The sequence below is a fragment of the Vidua macroura genome, chromosome 9 (assembly GCF_024509145.1).
Source record: "Vidua macroura isolate BioBank_ID:100142 chromosome 9, ASM2450914v1, whole genome shotgun sequence".
NCBI classification, from domain to species: domain Eukaryota; kingdom Metazoa; phylum Chordata; class Aves; order Passeriformes; family Viduidae; genus Vidua; species Vidua macroura.
In genome coordinates, this window is record NC_071579.1 from 14,349,290 (window position 1) to 14,368,950 (window position 19,661).

Consider the following 19,661-nt stretch of genomic DNA (forward strand, 5'->3'; position numbering starts at 1 on the left):
TAATCCTAAAGTTAAATGTGAAGGTGACAAGAAATAGGTTCTTGATTTGGGTCTACTCAAATATGTAATAAGCATAGAACTGCCAGTTGAGGACTCAGTGCTATTTAAGCCATTTCCCAGAGTGCCAGTTCTTGCTCAGTGGGCTGGTTGCTTTTTTAAACTTGTTATGACAGATGTAGCTTGGGAAATACACGTCAGTCTAATCCTTTAGCTTCCAGTAGAAATGTTTTCTAGAACAGTGAGGCTAGTGTCTCATGTTTTCAAAATCTATATAGAATGATCAGTTCTGCATTGTTTCTTTCTGGTAGATGCTAATAATTTTGACCTCTTTAAAATACTGTGAAGTGCACTCAAGGATTCTTTTAGTGATTCCACATGGTAATATGGATTATTGAAAATGTCAAAACTGTTTAAACAATAAGTGGTATAAAATGTGATGTATTGGATCTAAGATGCATGCTGACTGCCATATAAAAGCCAGGAGGAGATACTGACACATTTTCATTAACATATGTAAACAGTTTGATTATGCAAATGGTGTTTGTTTTTATTTCCATGTAACAAATATGTGATTACAGTACTTACCTATAAAATATACACTTCTATTTGCTTAGGTGAATTCCTAGCATATTTGTATTTTCAATTAAAGACTAATTTGTTTTAGGATAATACTTTTAATGTCATAACTGAAAAAAATATTTGCCATTTAGACAGGAAGTATTGCATCTCTCCTTTTTTCTTTTTTTAGTGGACTGGAAGAATCTCTAGATTTGGCACATCCCAAACAAGGGATGGATGTCAAAAACCAGACATTCTGCCTTGAGCTTAGCTTTAGTCAGTAACTTTTTCCTTTGAGGAGGAAATTTTGAATCCTGGCAAAAGAAAGACTGTAAAGTGAAAGATGCAATATAATTGTTGAATCAAATTTACTGTACCCTCATACTTAAGAAAAAACAAGATCATTCTGTGAAAATTGAGAAAGAGAAGCTACCTTTTGAAGTATCTGCACAGTTTTCCTAAGTCTGCTTTCTTCTTCACTGTCTTTGCTGTCTTAAAAGCTCCAGGTCTGAATAGCTCAAGAGCAGTTGAAGAATATGCAGAGAGCTGAAGGAGATGCACCACTTGATTCCAGCACATAGATCTAGGTGATGTGACTGGACACCTCCCATCTCAGTCTTCCTTTCTGAACCTGCTGGTGCCTATTTTCCTTCTGACATCTGTGATTCTATGTGCTGTGGCATCAGGGACTATCAAATTTTATCAGGCTGAGTTCTCAAAATGCTCCTGGCAGAGAAGCTTTTAGTTAACCTATAGTTGACTGAAACTATTCTACTAGTGTGTAACTTAATGCCATACATGAAAAGGGGTTCTAGATTGTGATATCTGGGACATTAAAATACTCAGTTGTCTGTTATAATGTGAGGAAAAGCATAATCTAGAATTAAAGTTCTGAAAATATTTTCTGTGAGTTTGCTGTGCCTCATGCCTGAGCTGTTTCTTCATTCCTCACCTTAATCAGAAAAAGCCACTACCTTCACAAGTATTCCTTCAATCTACTTTAGGCTGATAATTTTTCTACTTCATGGCTAGTACCAAGTCATGGACACCTTGATTGTATTGGAAAAAAACTGAAGTGCAGAGACTTTTGTGAGACCCCACTGGAGTACTGCATCCAGCTCTGGGGATGCAGAGACAAGAAAAACGTGGACTTGCTGGAGTGAGTCCAGAGAAGGGTCACAAAGGAGATCAAGGGGCTGGAGCATGTCTCCTATGGATACAGGGTGAGAGAGCTGAGGTTGTTCAGCTTGGAGAAGAGAAGGCTTTGGAAGGACCTTAGAACACACTCCACTACATAAAGGTGTTCCTATTTCCTACAGGAAAGCTTGAAAGGGACTTTTTACGAGGGGTCATAGTGATAGGACAAGGGTTTAAACTCAAAGGGTGTGGATTTAGAATAGATGTTAGGAGGAAATTCTTCACTATGAGGGTGGTGTGACACTGGAACAGGTTGCCCAGGAAAACTGTGGATTCCCCATCCCTAAAATTGTTCAAGGCCAGGTTGAATGGGGCTTTGAGAAACATGGTTGAAGGACTGAGAGCCAGATGATCTTTAAGTGTCCCTTCCAACTGAGGCCATCCTATGATTCTAAGAATTGAACAGACTTTTCTCCTGGTCTGCTACTTGAAGAAGTGACCTCTGTGCATCCTGAAGGAAATTAAAGTGTTTTGTCATTTCTTCTAGAGAAGAATCAAGGAAGCTTGATAAATAATGCAAGGGTGAACAGTTGCCAGCAGCTGTGTTACAGGGCAAAAAAATCCCAAGGGTATGTAGCAAGGTATTCAAGTTTTCAGTTTTATGTACTACTTACTGAGAAAGTTAAGGAATTGCCCAGCAAGGTATATGCATTCTATCCTAGTGCTCTTTTTCTGGCAACAGTGAACTTTTATTATGATATTTGAACATCTCATGATGCTGTTTTTGATAAGACAGTGATAAAGCAACAGCAGATTAAAGTTTTACATCCTGATATGAATTGGGTAGACTAGGCAACCTCTGAAATCAAATAGAAATGGTTTTGAGAAACTAGTTAGCTAGTCAAAGAAAATAATTCCAGGATTATTGAGATAGGTTATATAGTAAAAAGCTAAAGCTTTTTAGCTTTATGTGCCTTTCTCTTGCTGGCACATTTTTCAGCTGTTAAAACTTAACATGAATAAGGAATTGCCAGAATACTTTGTTTACTCTGGGATCACATTGTTCTTGCAGGCTCATTTGGTCCCTGTCGTCATAGCTGTTTCAACCTGTGTACACAGCTGTAACTTCTTTCCTTCATAGGTTTCTTCTTCCATTCCCACGTGTTTGTAGGAAAGATATAAAACGTGCTGCATCTTTTTGTTTGTTTGTTTGTTTTGTTCTTTGAAATATGCAAGTGCTGGGGACTTCAGGAAGCCACTTTTTTTGGGAGGAGGAATGACCTTGTCTGGAATGCAGGAGAAGTTTAAAGCTAAGGGACAGTTTATTTCATGCTCTTCCTTTGTGAATGGATAATTGCTTTGCAACTCTACTTAAGAATAAAAAAAAAAAATCACGCTGTTAGGTCGGCAGTAACTTTGTGTACCAGATGTCAGTATTGGCCTGTTGGGACACATAGCAAGACAAATACATGATTTGATAGTCTGATGCTGGTTTTATCTCAGCATTAAACCACTAATCCAACAGAGCTATAACCTGGAGAAACAATTAAAAATTCAGAACCACTGTGTGTTTTCTTGGGAATTCTTCTTTATCTGTCTGTCTTCCTGTTGTGCTGTGATGCCTTACATGAACGGTGCCTGCAGAAGTTATGTTTGTACTTCCACTTGAATGTATTTCTGCTGTGCTTAGTATGCATGTGATTTACAAACACTAACAATATCGAGGCCATATGCTTCATCCTTTGATGGGCTCTCTGGAAGTAAAGTGGCAAGCAGATGTGAACAAGGCAGGCAGGGTTCTGTTTGCAGCAGCTGAATGCCTGCTTGTCCTACAAACGATGCACTTATGTTTAAGTGAGAAATTGTTAATCCAACTAATCCTGAGTGATTAAGGAGTTTGTATCATTGTTTATAATCTAAAATAGTAGGCTTGAAGTAATAATCAGTTTTTCAGCTGAACAATTCTTGCTCATTGTACATCATGCAGGATTGAGGAGATGGGTGTTCATATGATATATAATAAATGACAGCCAAAGTAGAATTGTAAATAGCTTTAGCTGTGTTTTTCAGCCTTAAAAGCAGAGTGATGTTTAAAAGCTTTATATGCTCTTGCAGCATCTCTCAGATACACTGAAGTGCATTATGGCCCAGCTTTCATCATACGTGGTTTTTTATTTAGCAGAGATGTGGTTACCTCAGAGACTGCAAGTAAAAAGTCCAGCCAAAGTGGGTATACCATATCTCTGACACTCAAAAAGTTGTACATGAGACATACTGCTTTAAGGAGGAATATCTACTGAAAACAAAGTCCTTTGTATTTGCACATAGCACAGTGACCATGGTGTTGGACAGTGACTAGGCAAGTAGTTCTAGCACTTGCTATCTCTGATGGGCAAACTGCCTTTGCTAAGAGTATTTCTATTTGCCTGTGGATCAGAATATATTTATTTTCAATGTAAAATGCTACCTTCAGCAGAAAAATGACTGTATATATTAAGGCTTTTTAGAATCTATTTGTGTAAAAAACTGTTCAGTACTGATTCAAAACTGACTTAATTCTGGATGCCACTTCCTGGGGTATGAGGCACCATAAAAACCTTCCTGGTTTTACAGTATGAAAACTGGGGTTGTGGATTCCACTTCTGATTGCCAGTCTGGACAATGTATTATCTATAATTTTGTGTGTATTGTGTAAATGCATTATAAATATCCATTGTTGAATTATTAGACATTGTATATTTATATGAAAATTTCATTATCATATGCACTTGCTAATGTGCATATTATAAATTATAAATGTAGTATAGCTATGTTTTAAAAATATTTTCTTTTTCTGCTGTTATTTCTTCTTGCCTTTCATCTATGTCAGATTAAAGAGTATGTATGAAGGCATTTGGAGTTCTTAGTTTTCTAAATAATAATTAAGAAAAAAGCAGCTACCAAAAACTAGCCTAACAATAGTCAGCCTAACAATATTCTGCTATTCAGATTTTATTTTTTTTTCTCTATACAGCATATTGAAACACCTGTTGTTTTAGGTTGATATGTTTCATGCTATCTGTAAAAAGGATCAGTCATACATTTTATTTTTTATCATTCAAATTTTGAGTAATATTTTGGGCATTTCTTTGATCAGTGTATAGTTTGGCTCTTTATAAATCAAGTACTAAATATTAGAATCAGTAAGTGGAAGTCAGCTTCCCAGTATAGTTATTTTGGGTAGTAATAGGGATTTCTGTGACCTGTCTGTAGCAATTTAGGGCTCTGACATGACTGAATGAATTCTGCTTAAAGATTTCATAATCATGGGCCAGCTGAGCTGCAGTAACCAACAACATGAACCTGCAGCCTGTAGGGAGCATGAGGTGAAGTATTTGAGCTTAACCTTCTTTAATCAAAGACTTAGCTCAGGATGTGTTAGTTTTTTGGGTTTTAGAGAGTGTGTGCACAGGCTGTCCATGACAGGGCTCTGCTGAGAAGAGGGAACCTCACAGAGTGTGATGGCTCGTGGCTGAGCCTGACCTACCAGGGGCAGGTCTGTGCAGGAGATCAGCTCTGTGCACGACGATGTGTGGACATGCCCAAGCTTTGGCACTATTAATGGTACTTTGATCATTCTTGCACAGATTGAGCCAGATGTCCAGAGCCTCTCCACTGCTCAGTTCCTGCTTTTCCTGTTCTGTGAGGAGTGTTCTTGTCCCTCAAGGCTCTGCCATGAGGCCAGGCCTGAGGCTACTGCCATAGTGCATTCCGAGTGCACAGATGTGAGTCTGAGCATCCGACAGGCTCAGGGGAGCTGGGAGCTGGGGCTGCATGAGGCTGTAGGCCATAAGCATGTTCCATGTGGATGGTGTGGGGACATTCCAGCTGTTAGGATGGGCCCCTTTGCCAAGTGCTCACGCTTGACCGAAGTCAGGGCTTCAGTCAGTCACAGGGACTCTTTCCAGGCATTTAGCAAAGGCAGATGAGATTTGTAGGCAGATTGACCTTGGGCCATGTGAGTGGTTTGGGGACATCTGCAGCTGGCAGAATGAATGTACAGAGCTGGGCTGTGAGCTCTGTCAGGCTTTCCCTTGGTAAAGGGATCTGAGCACTCAAGCAGGATGGACATGTAGCTGTTAAAGCCTAGCTGTCAAATGGCAGTTGTGAAATTAGGCTTCTCTGTAAAGCACTAGGAGATTGGTGCACAATCAGTTATACCAGAGCTAGATTGTTATTTTTTTATCTTGGTATTCTTAATGAATTGTCTTGGTATTGATGGAGTTTAATCACATGCTTCAGTGCTATTTGAATCACAAGGCTTTCCTGAGGTGGAGTGCTTTGTGTGAATGAGTTTGGTGCTGATAGAATCTTTTTCTGGAACTACATTCATTTTAGTAGTTGGTACTGCAGTTTTACTCGGTATTTCTTTGTTTCTGAATTGATAGTGATCGTTGTGTGATGAGGAGTAGATGGAAATCATAGAGCAGAGACTATTTCTTTAAAAAACTGAGTATGCTTACATATGCAAGTGTGTATGCACAATGTGTTGCCAGAAAAAAAGTCATGTTTACATGGTTGACTTGTATCCATAGTTTAGTTCACATGTACTTTTAATCTTGAATAACAATAGCAAAAATGTAATGCCTCAAAGAATTTATTCATTTACACCAGAATACTTAAATTATTATCACTGAATGTGTGCAAGCACCTTTCATTGCAGCACACATTGAACTTCTCTTTGTAATAATTTAAATTGCTCCAATAATGAGATTGCATCCAAACCTGGCTAAAAAAGTGTTTGTACATTTATATAACAGTATGTATTTTATATAATATCCTTTGTTGTCTTCACAGAGAAGACCAAAAAACAGCTATTATGAAGTCTGCTTTGAAGACAGTGTCAGAGCTTCACAAGATCTAAGTATTTTAAATAGACTCATTCATCCTTAAAACACTTCTCTCACCACTTGAGTTTTTTTCAAGATATTTGATAAAGCCAACAGCTTATTTACTATTATTTTACAGATCTGTGCAAAGGAGATGATCCTTGTTAGGGTAAACCATTATGCACTATTTCATGAGTGGAAAGAGATACAGTGACATATTGAAGAAGAGTAGCTGGGTTTACTTCAGCCAATAGACTTTGCAATTAGTTTTGAGAATACCATTGCATGCCTTAAAGAGCTGTTTTTATGCTCTGCTGTCTTCACAGTAAAGTATACAATCTCCCCTCTGTCTTGTAGGCATTTCCTGTACTAGGAAATTTTTGCTGAAATTTCCCACTCTTGCTACTCCTGTTTCAGCTTGTTGGCTGCTGTGCCAATGAGGGCACTTGGGACTTCCTCTTAATTCAAGCACTGCATTGTGTAAACTTCTAAACAGGGTCAGACAACATAGTGTTGCCAGCTGCACATCTGCAGCCATCTGGATTTGTGGCAGGAGCAGTAAAATAGACATTGTGTAGCAGAGTTGAAAGAGTGACAAAAGTGGTGCAAGTCATATTTGCAGAAAATCCACCATAGAGAAACCCACCATAAAGAAAATCCACCATATTTGATCTACAGAATATACAGTATCATTATTGAAAGTCTTTCTAGTTGTGTATTTATCAAATAAATGGGATATGCTGCTGCTGTGCAATGTTTTGTGAAAAAGCTTGCTGGCTAATTCATTCCCATTGCATTGTTAAGAGCAGGGATAAGTAATTATTAAAGCTTCTGGTGCTCATAAACAGGTCTCTACCCCCACTTCTATGACATCATTAAGATTCTGTTTCTAATAAACATCACTTCAGTATCTTAATTTATTATAATAACATTTGTAAGGAGAAATACTTGCACACTGTGAAATGACAGCTTTCAATTCTGAGGGAGGAGATGCAGAGGGACTGGTCACCCATTGTTTTGTATCTGGGCTTGCTAGTTGAGGTGAGGCAAGAAGAGCGTCTGACCTCTTTTCTTTTGGATCCTTTCTCCCTGACCAGATCTCTAGTGACTGTTCTGGGAATAGCATCATGAGTTTGCCTGGTCAGTGAAGCTTGAAAAGTTAACTTCTGTAGAGTCATTCTCTCTGACTGTGTTACTCAAGTGTCATTGCAAGGTGCCGTCTCTACTTTTCTCTACTTGAAAGCTTCTATTTGGTCACTTGTTTCCTGGCTCTCAAGAGTCACTGGAAGTGTGGATTAATACTGTCAGGGTTTGTTACTGAGTGATTTTACTGCTGGTTTTATGCTGAATGCACATATTATTCACAAGTAACCCTAATATGAGACAGGGCAGAATAAGTCCTAGTTTTAGACCAAATGCTTCTATGTATGGGCTTTTAAAGTGTTTTAAACTCACTTTTAATGACATCGGGATTCTTTGCAGTAATACTTACAATGTAAAGAGATGAAGTATATTAGAAGAATGTAAGTTAATTAGAAGAATAAGTTAATGTGTTCAGGAGTGGGCATTGCATTTTTTGACTTATCTTTCTGATTTATCTGACCTGTTAAACCTCTTTCTCAAATATTTGACACTGCTTCTCTGTAAAATTGAATTGCTTTCCTAGTTTTGTTTTATTATTTTCTTGGGACAGTATTCATATCTAAGACCTATTTCCCGACTTTGGATGAGGTGTTGCTCTTAACCTAGAGTGCCACAGTTTTCACAACTAATCCAGCTCCTATTGAAGTTAGTGAGGTTGCTACCTTGGATTTCAACTAGAAAAGGTTATTGACCTTGATGTATTTCATTTGTTGGCTATTATACTATAGCCTAAGGTAATGGTAAAGGAAGAGGCCATTATTAGTAGAGTGGAGCTACTTATGTGATTACAAAGAGAGCTATTTTATTTTGAAGGTCATTTTAATAAAAAGCTTAGAATTATTTTATTGAGCTGTCTACTTAAATTTATCATTATGAATCAAATACTAGTTGATAATAATAAACATAAGTAATAAACCAGTTGTGTGTATATTTTGTAGACATAAATATTTTGCCACAAAAAAAAAAAACTGTGGAATTTTACAGGTATTGATCTTATGTACAGCATGTTTTCCTCATAGTTCTGTTAAAACACAGGGTACTTACACTGTTCCAGTGTTTGGTCCTCCATTTTCCTTTGTTTGATGGCAATGGCAGTTCAGTGAAAGTGGCTTTCCTTGAACTGATCTCTGGAATAATATATCTGCAAAACATATCTGGCCTTGAGTAGAAGTGAGCTAGAAGTAAGACAGTGGAAAAAGCAAGAAATACAGATATTCTCCTTCTTCTGAGCCTCTGAGAACAGTTGGCTACAGTCATATACTGACTGTAAAACCACTACTTTGTGACTGGAATCTTTAAGAGATGCCTTTTATGTAATCAGATTTTATTCAAACAGGGATGAAAGGCCGTTTATGCTCAATTTTGCAATTGAATGTTCATTCTGGGTAGAAAAGCGCAGTTGCATAGATCACCTAAGGCTTAAAATACAGAGTAACATTGCTGTTGGAAATGATCACTGGTATGGGTGTCAGATGCTTTGGTATTGTGTTTATCAAGGAGTCATGTTTTCAATATGCACAGAAGGGTTATGACACCAGTCTGCTTCAGCAGACAGAGCAATGTACAGTTTTCTTGGCCAGTGAAGAAGCAACGGGATTCTCCAAGGCCAGGTCATAAAGAACCAGAGTCTTCTCCACATGTGTCACTCAAAGTCCAATGGAAGACTTCCTTGATTCAGCTGAGTGCAGAGATGAACATACATGAAATTAATCTTCTAATAGAGAAGATAAATCAAAGAGCTTTGAACATTTTGCTTTTCCTTCACAAATACCACAGTATTTTAAAGGTTGAAGTTAAGTGCTTGAGAAAAATGAAAAATTTTGATGTAGAATTCTTTTTCAAACTCCTTAATGAAATAATTATATTTAACAACAGCCTTTGTCATGTATCCACCAGAGATCAGGAGACTAAAATCCTATTACAACTCATTTTCCTAAGGAGGTGTGTTTGTGAAGTGTGGAGTTCGCAAACTTTACATAATGGCATCCTTGTTTTTTGTAAAAAGAAAATGAGAACAATTTTAAAACTGTAAGAATTTCCTATGATAACCTTATCTGGAGTATTTGAGCCCAAAGTAACTTCACAATTTGAGATGTGAATTTATACCTTTAGAAGGCAGTTTTGAATTAATTTTTCTCTCTTCTCCTCACCATTTACTAGGGGTTTTTTTTAGATGTAGAGATTTTCTCTAGATTAACATTTTTTCTCTAGCTTTTTTTATGTTACTTTTTAAAATTAGAAAAGCTTGATGCATGGGCAAGAATTCTCATGAATGTCTCCTATCTACTACCTCTTGCAATGTGTTCAGCAAGAATACTTGTGTCAGTATTGTAAAACTGCTAGCATTTGGATAGTTTTAGAACCAGGTGCCAGACACTTACTTGGCCCCCAGACTGCCACGTTAGCGCTCCTGAGCATGTTCTTCACATTCTGGCCATTTCTAATCGCCTGGAGAGCTGCAGTGCAGAGCAGCTGCATGTTCTTCATGTCCCACTGGTACGAAAGGTTCAGCAGACATGAGCGGGAGCTGCAACAGCAAACGCAGCGGTGGAGAGGGCTGAATGCAGAGCTGGGTGTGCAGGGCAGGGCAGGCAGGAGCTGCAACAGCAAACGCAGCGGTGGAGAGGGCTGAATGCAGAGTTGGGTGGGCAGGGCAGGGCAGGCAGGAGCTGCAACAGCAAACGCAGCGGTGGAGAGGGCTGAATGCAGAGCTGGGTGTGCAGGGCAGGGCAGCAGGGCAGGCAGGAGCTGCAATGGCAAATGCAGCGGTGGGGAGGGCTGAATGCAGAGCTGGGTGTGCAGGGCAGGCAGGAGCTGCAATGGCAAATGCAGCGGTGGAGAGGGCTGAATGCAGGGCGGCAGGGTGGCACACCCCTGGGCTGTGTGCTCAATGCTCAGTCCTGGAGCATCGAGTGCCGTGCAAGGCCCTGCTCGCACATGTCACCAGCTGCGGCCCCCTGGTGATGGCACAAGGCCTTCTCTTAGTTGCTCTCAGAACAGCAGGGCATGGTAACTGTTTCTCTGAATGACTTTTTCCATGACCAACCTTTGCTCTGGCATTGTGCGGTGTCAGCCCTGGTGCTGCTCTGCAGGCGCTTTGCCCATCGGACACCACAGATGGGCTCCAGAGGAGCTGCCATTGGCACACATGATCAGTTGCTCAGTTAAGGAAAAAAGGAAGCTCTTAAGAGACTTTGTACTTCAAAATACTTATTTTTTTTCCTCTCACGTGGTAATGAATGAAGATAATTCAGTGAATGATGAAGTTGTTAATGTCTCTGTGATTATGTTCTCATGTGGTTCATTTCTGGCTCCCTGCTTATAAATGCTTGGCTACCATGTGCCTCTTGCTTTCAAATACCACTAAAGTCTTTGTGAAGAAAGCAGCCTTTACCATTGTTACATACTAAGTATGTCTACAGTGTATTAAAAAGGGAAGTAAAGAATATTTGTTCATATCAAAAGTAACATTACTGTTTAGTACCATATAGCCTTACTCCACACTACAGAGAGCCAAGTAATGCAGATAATATTTCACTATTAGAGATGTAATCTTTTAATGTCATTTTTCTTTTGTAAGTGGACATGACCAAATGTATTGAATTTTAGTATTTTTTTCTCAAAAAATGTGGGGAATACATATTTTTAAAACAAAATTTATAGGCTCAAAAAGGTTGAGTATTTTTTTCAATATCTTTCTTTACAAAAGCAATTTTCTTTTTTACATCTTTTCTGTAGACCTTTAGAAGCTGCTATGCAGTATGGTCCTATATCCTCAAGTTGAATGCAAGAGAGGATATTTTCTATTTAATCAATACCACACAGATTTATCTAGGATTTATTTTTTCATTTTCTGCAGAGCTACTGGTCATTTCTTACTACAGAAAATGTAGTTCTCTGAAAATTGACCAGGGCATTTGCTGTCAGTTTAAGTAAGCAAGAAGCAATGAGAACAAGAAAAACACAAAGAAAATGGCCTCAAGGGAAAGCTCTACATAATGAGCTTGAAATTGCTACTGCTGGAAATACTGTGGCTGCTTTTCCTGCCACGGCTGTCACCTCACTCAACAATTTTAGCTTCGAGTGGAGAGTGGAGCTTTACTCTCAGCATCACTAAAGGCCAAGGTTTATGCTGCTGGATTTCCCAAACTGAGGCCACTGTGCTCATTGGTACATGGATGGCATTTTTAAAGAGGAAATAGGCCAGGAATAGCCCATGGTCTCAAAAGTTAAAAAGACAAGGTAAAGAGCAAAAATAACAAAGCGTACAGAAGACATATTTTTAGAGGAGATCTGCACCACACTAAGTGGGAACTCGTAAGTTAAATTAATAGGGAGGCCATGCAATTTAATTGATAACAATTTTCTAGGGATATGTAAATAATTCCCAAGATTTTTAGCTCCATTTCCTACCTTCCTTTCTTGCCTGATAAGGAAGAACAAGGAAATTCATTCTAGAGAAAAAAGCAGAGCTATGGACTGCCTGAGATGCTCATTCCCCCAAGGTTATTTCTTGAAGATGGTCCCATAGAAGCCTTGGTTACTGTTCAAGCCATGCCTAAATGGGAGAAACAAAATGAATGAAACGAAGTCAGAAGAGAAACTACAATGCACAGTGTTGTAAAATGTTCTTAACTTGACGAGTTGAGCACATGGATGAATATTTAGTGGTCTTTTTAATGCAGTAACGACTTTTCAGTGTTACTCATCTATCTAAGTGGTTGCTGTAGTTACAGCATTACCCTGAGAATTGGCAGAGAGGGAATTGTGTATTCTTTGACATTCTCTAGCCTGTGTGAAATATTTCTTGAACATTTGTGTAGCCTAAAGTAGGTTTGAGCTGGAAAGGTCTGTGACTGTATACACAGAAAATTATTCCGTAATCCCAAATAGAGATTATCAGCCTTACATTTCAGGATTTATCTTGTTTAAACATATTAATGTACCCTGAGATATCTTGTCATGCAAGTGAATATTTAAGTCTCACTTGAGTCCTGGGGCATTATAGGGAGTTGTGTGAAATATATGAGAATGTAGGTCATAAAGTAAACCTCATTATTATTTTAAGTGCAGATTTAAGGTCATATATAGGTGCTGGCTGTTGTAGAGCATAGGAGACACTAGGGGAGGTTTGTTTATGGAGTCAGTTTACTGAAAAATCAACAATGTCAGAGCTGCTCTAGCTCTAATATTTGGAGTGAGTCAGGCTTGACATTTTGAGATGAAAAGAATGCAGAATTTAGAACCATGTTAAGAATATACTGGATAGAAGGACAAATTAGATTTTTAAATCGACATGCAGTGCTAAAACTAGGCACAGCTTGCCTGGATTCAGAAAAATGACTAATACAGAAAAAACCTGGACTTGGGGGGAGGCAATCAGTAGAGGGAATGTGTGCAAAATGCTAGAAGAATCCTAAGAAGAAAACAAGGAAAGGGACAGGTATTAGGTAGGTGAAAATAAATGCAAAAAATGTATTACTAGTATAAACACACAATGAAAATCAATCAGCTAATATATTAATATGGAGTTAAGAGGTGAAACAAGAAGAAATATTAATTTTAGATCTCATCCCTCTCAGATTCTGTTCCTGGCTGTCAAATGGATTGTAACATCACAGACAGGATATGATTGCCATGGAGATGGTTCCAGGAACTTCTGTAATTTCATTTTTGCTAGGTTAATATTTTTTATATGCCTCCATAAGAGTAAATGTTCATCCTTGTCTTGTTCTTAGTTGCAGCACTTACATACACTGTTTTTATCTAAGGAGTCTGCAAGTTGTTTATACATATGTTCTTCAGAATACTGGAGAGCCTGCACTTTGTACTGTCAGACTTCACATGAAAATTGTTCTTCTCCTTAAACTTTATATGCTGTAGCTGTATGTCAAAATGGAAGGATGGCCTTAGGGAAGGATGGCCTCCCCTGCTTTTAACAACCGTTAAAATATCTGTGAGCTAAGAATTTTAATACATACCTTTGGGAAATTTGTACAGTGATCTGAAGTAGTATGACCCTGGTAGAGTAAGGTAAAAGATGCTTCTAATATCCTCTCTTTTTTATTGCAATCGTATTTCTGTACCTGAACTTGTGTAGTTTTGTCCAGACGTTTATGTTGTCAGAACATTCAGATTCTCCATTCACTGACAGTTTTGGAATATTCCAAAAACTTTTTGCCCCAAGAGTTAGAGAAGAAGTACACAAATAATTCTGTTAAATTAAATGTCATTTGTTGGCTGGTTACAGCTCACATATGCAGTGGAAGGGGTAATGGTGGTTCCTGTGCCAGCAAGAATACAGAAATTGCTCTTTCCAGGAATATACCAGGCATGCAAATTGCTGAAAGGTGCAGGGGAGATACTGCTCTCCTTTTCCTCTGCCCTGTAGAGCTGATTATTGCCAGTGATGCTGGAGAGAAGAAGGGGAAGGAATTGCACTGGGAAGAAGAATTTCTCCTGGGATTTATTGAGATTGAAAAGGATTTTTCTTCCATTTCTGAAACATCAATAGGCTGATTATTAAGATGAGCAGTGCTTGTGCTGAAGGATGGAGGAAGGAGAACAGCTTTAGCTGAGCTGCCAGTACAGAAAAATAAAGAAGCTGTATTTATTGCCAAATTCTAGAAGGATTCTATCGAAGCGAATCCACGGAAGCATAGAGATGAATGCCTTGTGTGCTCAATGACTCCTATTACTTCTGACAGTAGAGCACTAGGCCTTCTGTAGCAGAAGTTTTGTCTTCAGCCGAATTCCACATCCTTCTGACCTTTGCACCTACGTGCCCACCCTTAAGAGTATTCTTGTTCAGCTAAGAACTTGAATGCTGCTATTCTTGGAACAGAGGGTTTTCTTCATACAGGTCACCATCAAAGACAGGAAACGTAATAAGGAAAAACTCTTGTCAGCAGCAAAGATCTAGATGCAGCCGATGAAGACATTGCTGGAAGTGAGAATCTCCTTTCCTATAACTGAACAAGCAGTTCTCTCTTTAGTAAACGCCAGCTTCCCTACCAGGCTAGAAGACAACCTTTATTCTTAGATCAGCAGATTCAGTCTCTGCTCAGAGCTGGAGAGTTGAGCTTGCTGGCACTCTGAGTGTTCTTGCAAAAGGTTGAGCAGTGTATCTCACAGATGCTTCCTTTGTGCTGAATTCTGCTCTTTCCTGGAGTTTCAAAATCTGTGAAAATTTTACTGAAATCTATTGAGTTTGGCAGAAAGAATTAAGGGCAGAATCTGACTCTACTCAGGTTTCCAAGTCCTTGAGAGGAAAGAAAAGCATTACTGTGACTCACAGTAAAAGTATTCGTGTTTCTGTTCTCACCTTTATGAATCACATTAAAACTGATATTTTTGGTATGTTTTTTTTTTCATGAGAGCTATAGGGATCACTGGGTTGAATTCTCCTTCTCATAAATTGGATGATCTTGAATTCAAGGTTGAATTATTTTTCATGTATACTGATCATATACTAATTATAGATGAAGAAATTCTACTTCACTGGGCTGGAAATTTGCTTGCATCACAACAGAGAGAGGATATTTGTTAGTTCAGGTATTGAAATTTCTGTTTTATCTAAAAATTCCACTAGGATCTGAAGCCAGTCTAAAGTAATAGATAATGACTGTTTTGGTGACAAATTAAATTTTGGTTTTTACATACTTGCCTCCAGAGTTATTTTTGTTACTTGTGCCACATTATTTATAAATAGCACTTTCCTCCACAGTTTAGCCCAAGGGTATCTGCATAATCTACAAACAGTTAAGGAATGTCATTAATTGCATCCTTCCTGTTGACAACAAAATGTGCATGTAAGCCAGTTCCCACAGATTATTTTATTTATTTTGTAGAACTGTTCAGACCTATTGTAATATATGAAAAGATTTATCTTTTCCTGTTAGGACAAAGATTTAGAAAAACCTCAGCAATTAATCAGATTTGATTGCATTATTGCTTGTGTTTGTGGAGTATTAAGATTTCACTTTGGTAGTCTTCATTCTTGTTGATCAAAGTGTGAGGTACCTGTCACTAAGCTTTAGTTTTTTCATGTAGAGGAGTGGAAGGGCCTTGCCTGTGAGTCCCACAGTGAATCAAGGTTAGAATCCAGTGGTCAGTTTTTGACCTTTCTGCTCTGCTTTTAAATTATCCCTGCCATAAAGCTTTATATCATATATCTGCTTAAAGTCTTGGCTTTGGCTATCAAGTCTCAATCCATAATTGTAGTGAATAAATTAAAGGTCATGCTTTGTTGTACAGGTAAATACATAACCTAGAGAAGATATTTTATATTCAAAATACATTTTTTTTTCATTTGGTGATTTTTATGGTTTCTTGCCAACCATAATGTGAATGATATGTGAACATTGAGAACTTTAATTTGGTGGAGTGAACATGAAACAGGCCATTCTTAATGTTAAAATACCAGTGGTGACAATTTGTTCAAGCATGAGGAACAGAGCTAAAGCCAGACTTGATAAATTTAGATAGCAAAATGTGAATCAAACCCTCTTAAGTACATCCCAGCAAATCAAACGTCTGATGTGAACAGGAGCTCTCTTATGATTTTTTTCCCCTTTCTCTCTATCATAGTTCAAAATTTAAAGCTCAACCCTGTGAAGTGCTGAGTGCCAGTGAATGCCATGTGGGAACTGAAATGTTCAGCATCTTGCAGGATTAGGCCTTTACTTTGGTCCAGATCTTGGGCATTATGTGATCTGTTGTTCTTGAACTAACAGATCTTTCTCTTTCCCCTCATCCTGGAAACTAGGTTATGTTATATTGACTACAAATCCTGGTTGTAATAATTTATTCTCTTTTAAGGCAAATAAAGTAAAGCAAGCCATAAGGCATATATCCCTCATAAGAAGATTAATGTACAGAACTTGATTCAGTTATGCTGCCTTTTGTGCTGGTTTGCTCTTGTTTCTTTAGGATGAGATGTCTGTCTCTGTAATATTAGTGTATTTTACTTGCTGTAATCTGATGCACCATTTCTCTCCCCTTTTTTCTCCTCCCCTAAGATTATCGTTGGAGAAACTGCAGTCTTTTGTCTACAGTTAGCTACAAAGGATTTTGAAAACCAAGAGAAAACAATATTAACTGGAGACTGTTGTTATATAAATCCACTGATGCGCAGGACCATCCGATTCCTTGGTATGAGCAAAATTTCTGCTTTCATTTTCTGAATGGTGAGAGTGATCAATTGTGTCTTAATTTTGACCTGGGGAAAATATTCAGATAACCGTATAACATTTCGTGTGTAGTCTTAACTCAGGTGCAATTTCCTTATAGGTAGCAAATGAAGCCTTTTGGAAGTTTGGATTAAAAAACAGTTGCAGAAACAGCAGTAAAAGTAGAAAAAACTGAGATCACTAGGGGAGAAAAACAACCAGCAGGCCTGAAGTGGGGAAAGGTGATATCCTTGTGCCATATCTATAGCTGATCGTAAACACACACCCACCCCCCAAAATTGAGGACATTGGGATATAAATGTGTGTTTGAAGCCAAGCCAATTTAGCTGCTTTCTTAACCTGGATATTGTATTATAATCCCCTGCAGAAAACTGTGCAAAATCCATGCTACATTGGTTTTAGCTGAAACTCCCCCATTGACTTTAGTAGCTATGAGATGTCATCTTTTCTATTTAGTTCATTCTAAATGTGTTTGGAGGGAGAAGTCCCACCACTCAGAATATGTATTGGACATTTCCAGATGCTGCTTTTTAATACATGTAGGGATGCCATAGCAGGGCTCAGTTCTGCTGTTTACTTCTCTCTCATGGCTGCCTCTGAAGGAAACAGCTGGAGGAATGAAGCCTTGGGGCAGCTAATCCTGCTGTGTGCCCCAGTCTCAGGGGGAGGGAGGGCATGTGCAGCTGTGTCTGTATTTGCAGTGTTTGTGTAGCAACTGTGCCTGCCTTCCCACAGTGCAATTGCTCCCTGTAAGGAGACTGTCTTGTATAGGTTTGGAGGAGGTGCAGAGTGATGATGAGGAGCTCCTCCCACTCCAGTTCCTCTCTGTGTAATCAGTGCCTGAGTTTTCTTCCCCATCACTTCTTTCCTCACAGAAGCAAAAAAAAGTTAGGTAGAGGTGGCAGGAGTGGACAAAGGCTTCTCTGCTGTTCCAGCAGATGAGGCATTGCTACCCATGATGTTCCCCCAGAGTGATGTGTCCACCTGTGTTGTGCAGTGCCCACCCTTGGGACTGGCTGAAAGGTCCTTCTGTGAAGTGACATGGCCAAGCACAATGTGCTGCTCACCAGAGTCTAGCATCTTGGGAGGAATTAACATTAGTGTGACATTGCTGACCAGCCAGGATCCCAGAAATCAGCCTTGGGCCTCTAGCTTTGCTAAGAAAAAATCCTGACCTTTGTAACTGTATGTTTCTGTGGAATAAACTCTGTGTTTGTGTCTGCTGTGATGTTGATCCATTTAAGTCCTCATAATGCCCCATGAAACTGGGATTTTCCAGAACTCACCCTATATTCACAGTGAATTGGAGTATGAGAAAGGTAATGTGATTTGCCCATGGAAATACAGAGGGAAATCTATAGCTCAGGTGGAATTGGAACAAGCATCCACTGGCTTTGCCTGCCAGTCAGGCTGCTGTGTTTGCATGTTCTTCCAGAGCTCAATTTCTATTTACAAAAGGATAGAGAGAGACCTCAGAATGGCAGAAATCTGTTTTAAGTAATCAGATATATGCATTTACATTCTAATGAATGAGTATATATACTTAATGCTTTGCTGATATGTCTGATTAAAAAAACTCTTTTGCATAAGTAGTTCCTCAAATATATAAATCTTCAGCTCACTTTGTTGATACTGTGATTAATATGCCATGCATTGAGATTTACCCAGTAGCAGGCAGATGAAGACAACTGGTGCATGGCAATATTGAATTATTCAGTACTTTAGATTCTTTACAGCTGCAAGGGGGGGCAATATTGAATTATTCAGTACTTTAGATTCTTTACAGCTGCAAGGGGGGAAAAAAGATTTTCCAGTGTGTGTTATGACTTCAGAAGTTACTTCTCCATCAGGATCTGACCTTGGTTTTCAAGCAGATTTATCGGGTGAAGAATTTCCCTCTGTCACGTCTTTTTAGTGAACATGGGCAAAAGTTAGGCACCAGTAAAGCCAGCTGATCCAAACAGGGGATATGCATGGCTGTGGGACCTAGGAAAGCAGGCTGCTTGCACAGAGGGTGAGTGTTCCTATGAAAGATGGGAGAGACATCAGGTGTGTGGGTACATGCAGTGTTGCTGCTACAGTTTTGTAGGAAAATACCATCTCCAGCATGAGCCATAGTCTTTCGGGTACAGTACCTAGGAGGATTTTTCATGTTATTGAATGGAAGAAGCTGGTCTATTGCTGTGATAAATACTATAAATTGTCAGGAAATTTAACTCTTTTTTTCCCTCTTTAGGAATTTATGCATTTGGACTGTTTGCTACGGACATCTTTGTAAATGCTGGACAAGTAGTAACAGGGAATCTTGCACCCCATTTTCTTGCACTTTGTAAACCCAACTATACAGCACTTGGATGTAAACAGTATACCCAGTTCATCAGTAGCGTACATGCCTGTACTGGAAATCCAGACCTTATCATGAAAGCCAGAAAGACTTTCCCATCCAAAGAAGCAGCGCTAAGCATATATGCAGCTATGTATCTGGCTGTAAGTATATTATATTATTTAATATCACTATTTTTTTTGAGAGCAAATGCCTGACACTGTGATGGGGAGGAGGGAGGAATGGGCAGAAAATAAGGCCCAAAATTGGCTGATTTTCTGCATGCAGACCTGTGGGTTACTGTGAGAATGATTCATTGGGCTTAATTCTGACAAAGCGTAGTGGTTTCTGAGCCTTGAAAGCCAAGACAATGCTAAAGAGGACAAGTTGTCCATAAAGGTTATAATTTATGGATTTAGGATACCCAGTTCCTTGGTTTAC

The 19,661-nt window shown here is 38.8% G+C and overlaps 1 protein-coding gene across 4 annotated transcripts in view; it reads left to right on the plus strand.

Moving 5' to 3' along the window:
• The window catches only part of PLPPR5 (phospholipid phosphatase related 5), a 119,871-nt gene that overhangs the window by 79,293 nt on the left and 20,917 nt on the right, over nucleotides 1-19,661 (plus strand). For all 4 annotated transcript variants that reach the window (XM_053985271.1, XM_053985270.1, XM_053985273.1 and 1 more), the window contains 2 exons: nucleotides 16,727-16,859; nucleotides 19,134-19,384. In XM_053985271.1, coding sequence (XP_053841246.1) covers nucleotides 16,727-16,859; nucleotides 19,134-19,384 — 384 coding nt within the window. The remainder of the gene's footprint in view (nucleotides 1-16,726; nucleotides 16,860-19,133; nucleotides 19,385-19,661) is intronic.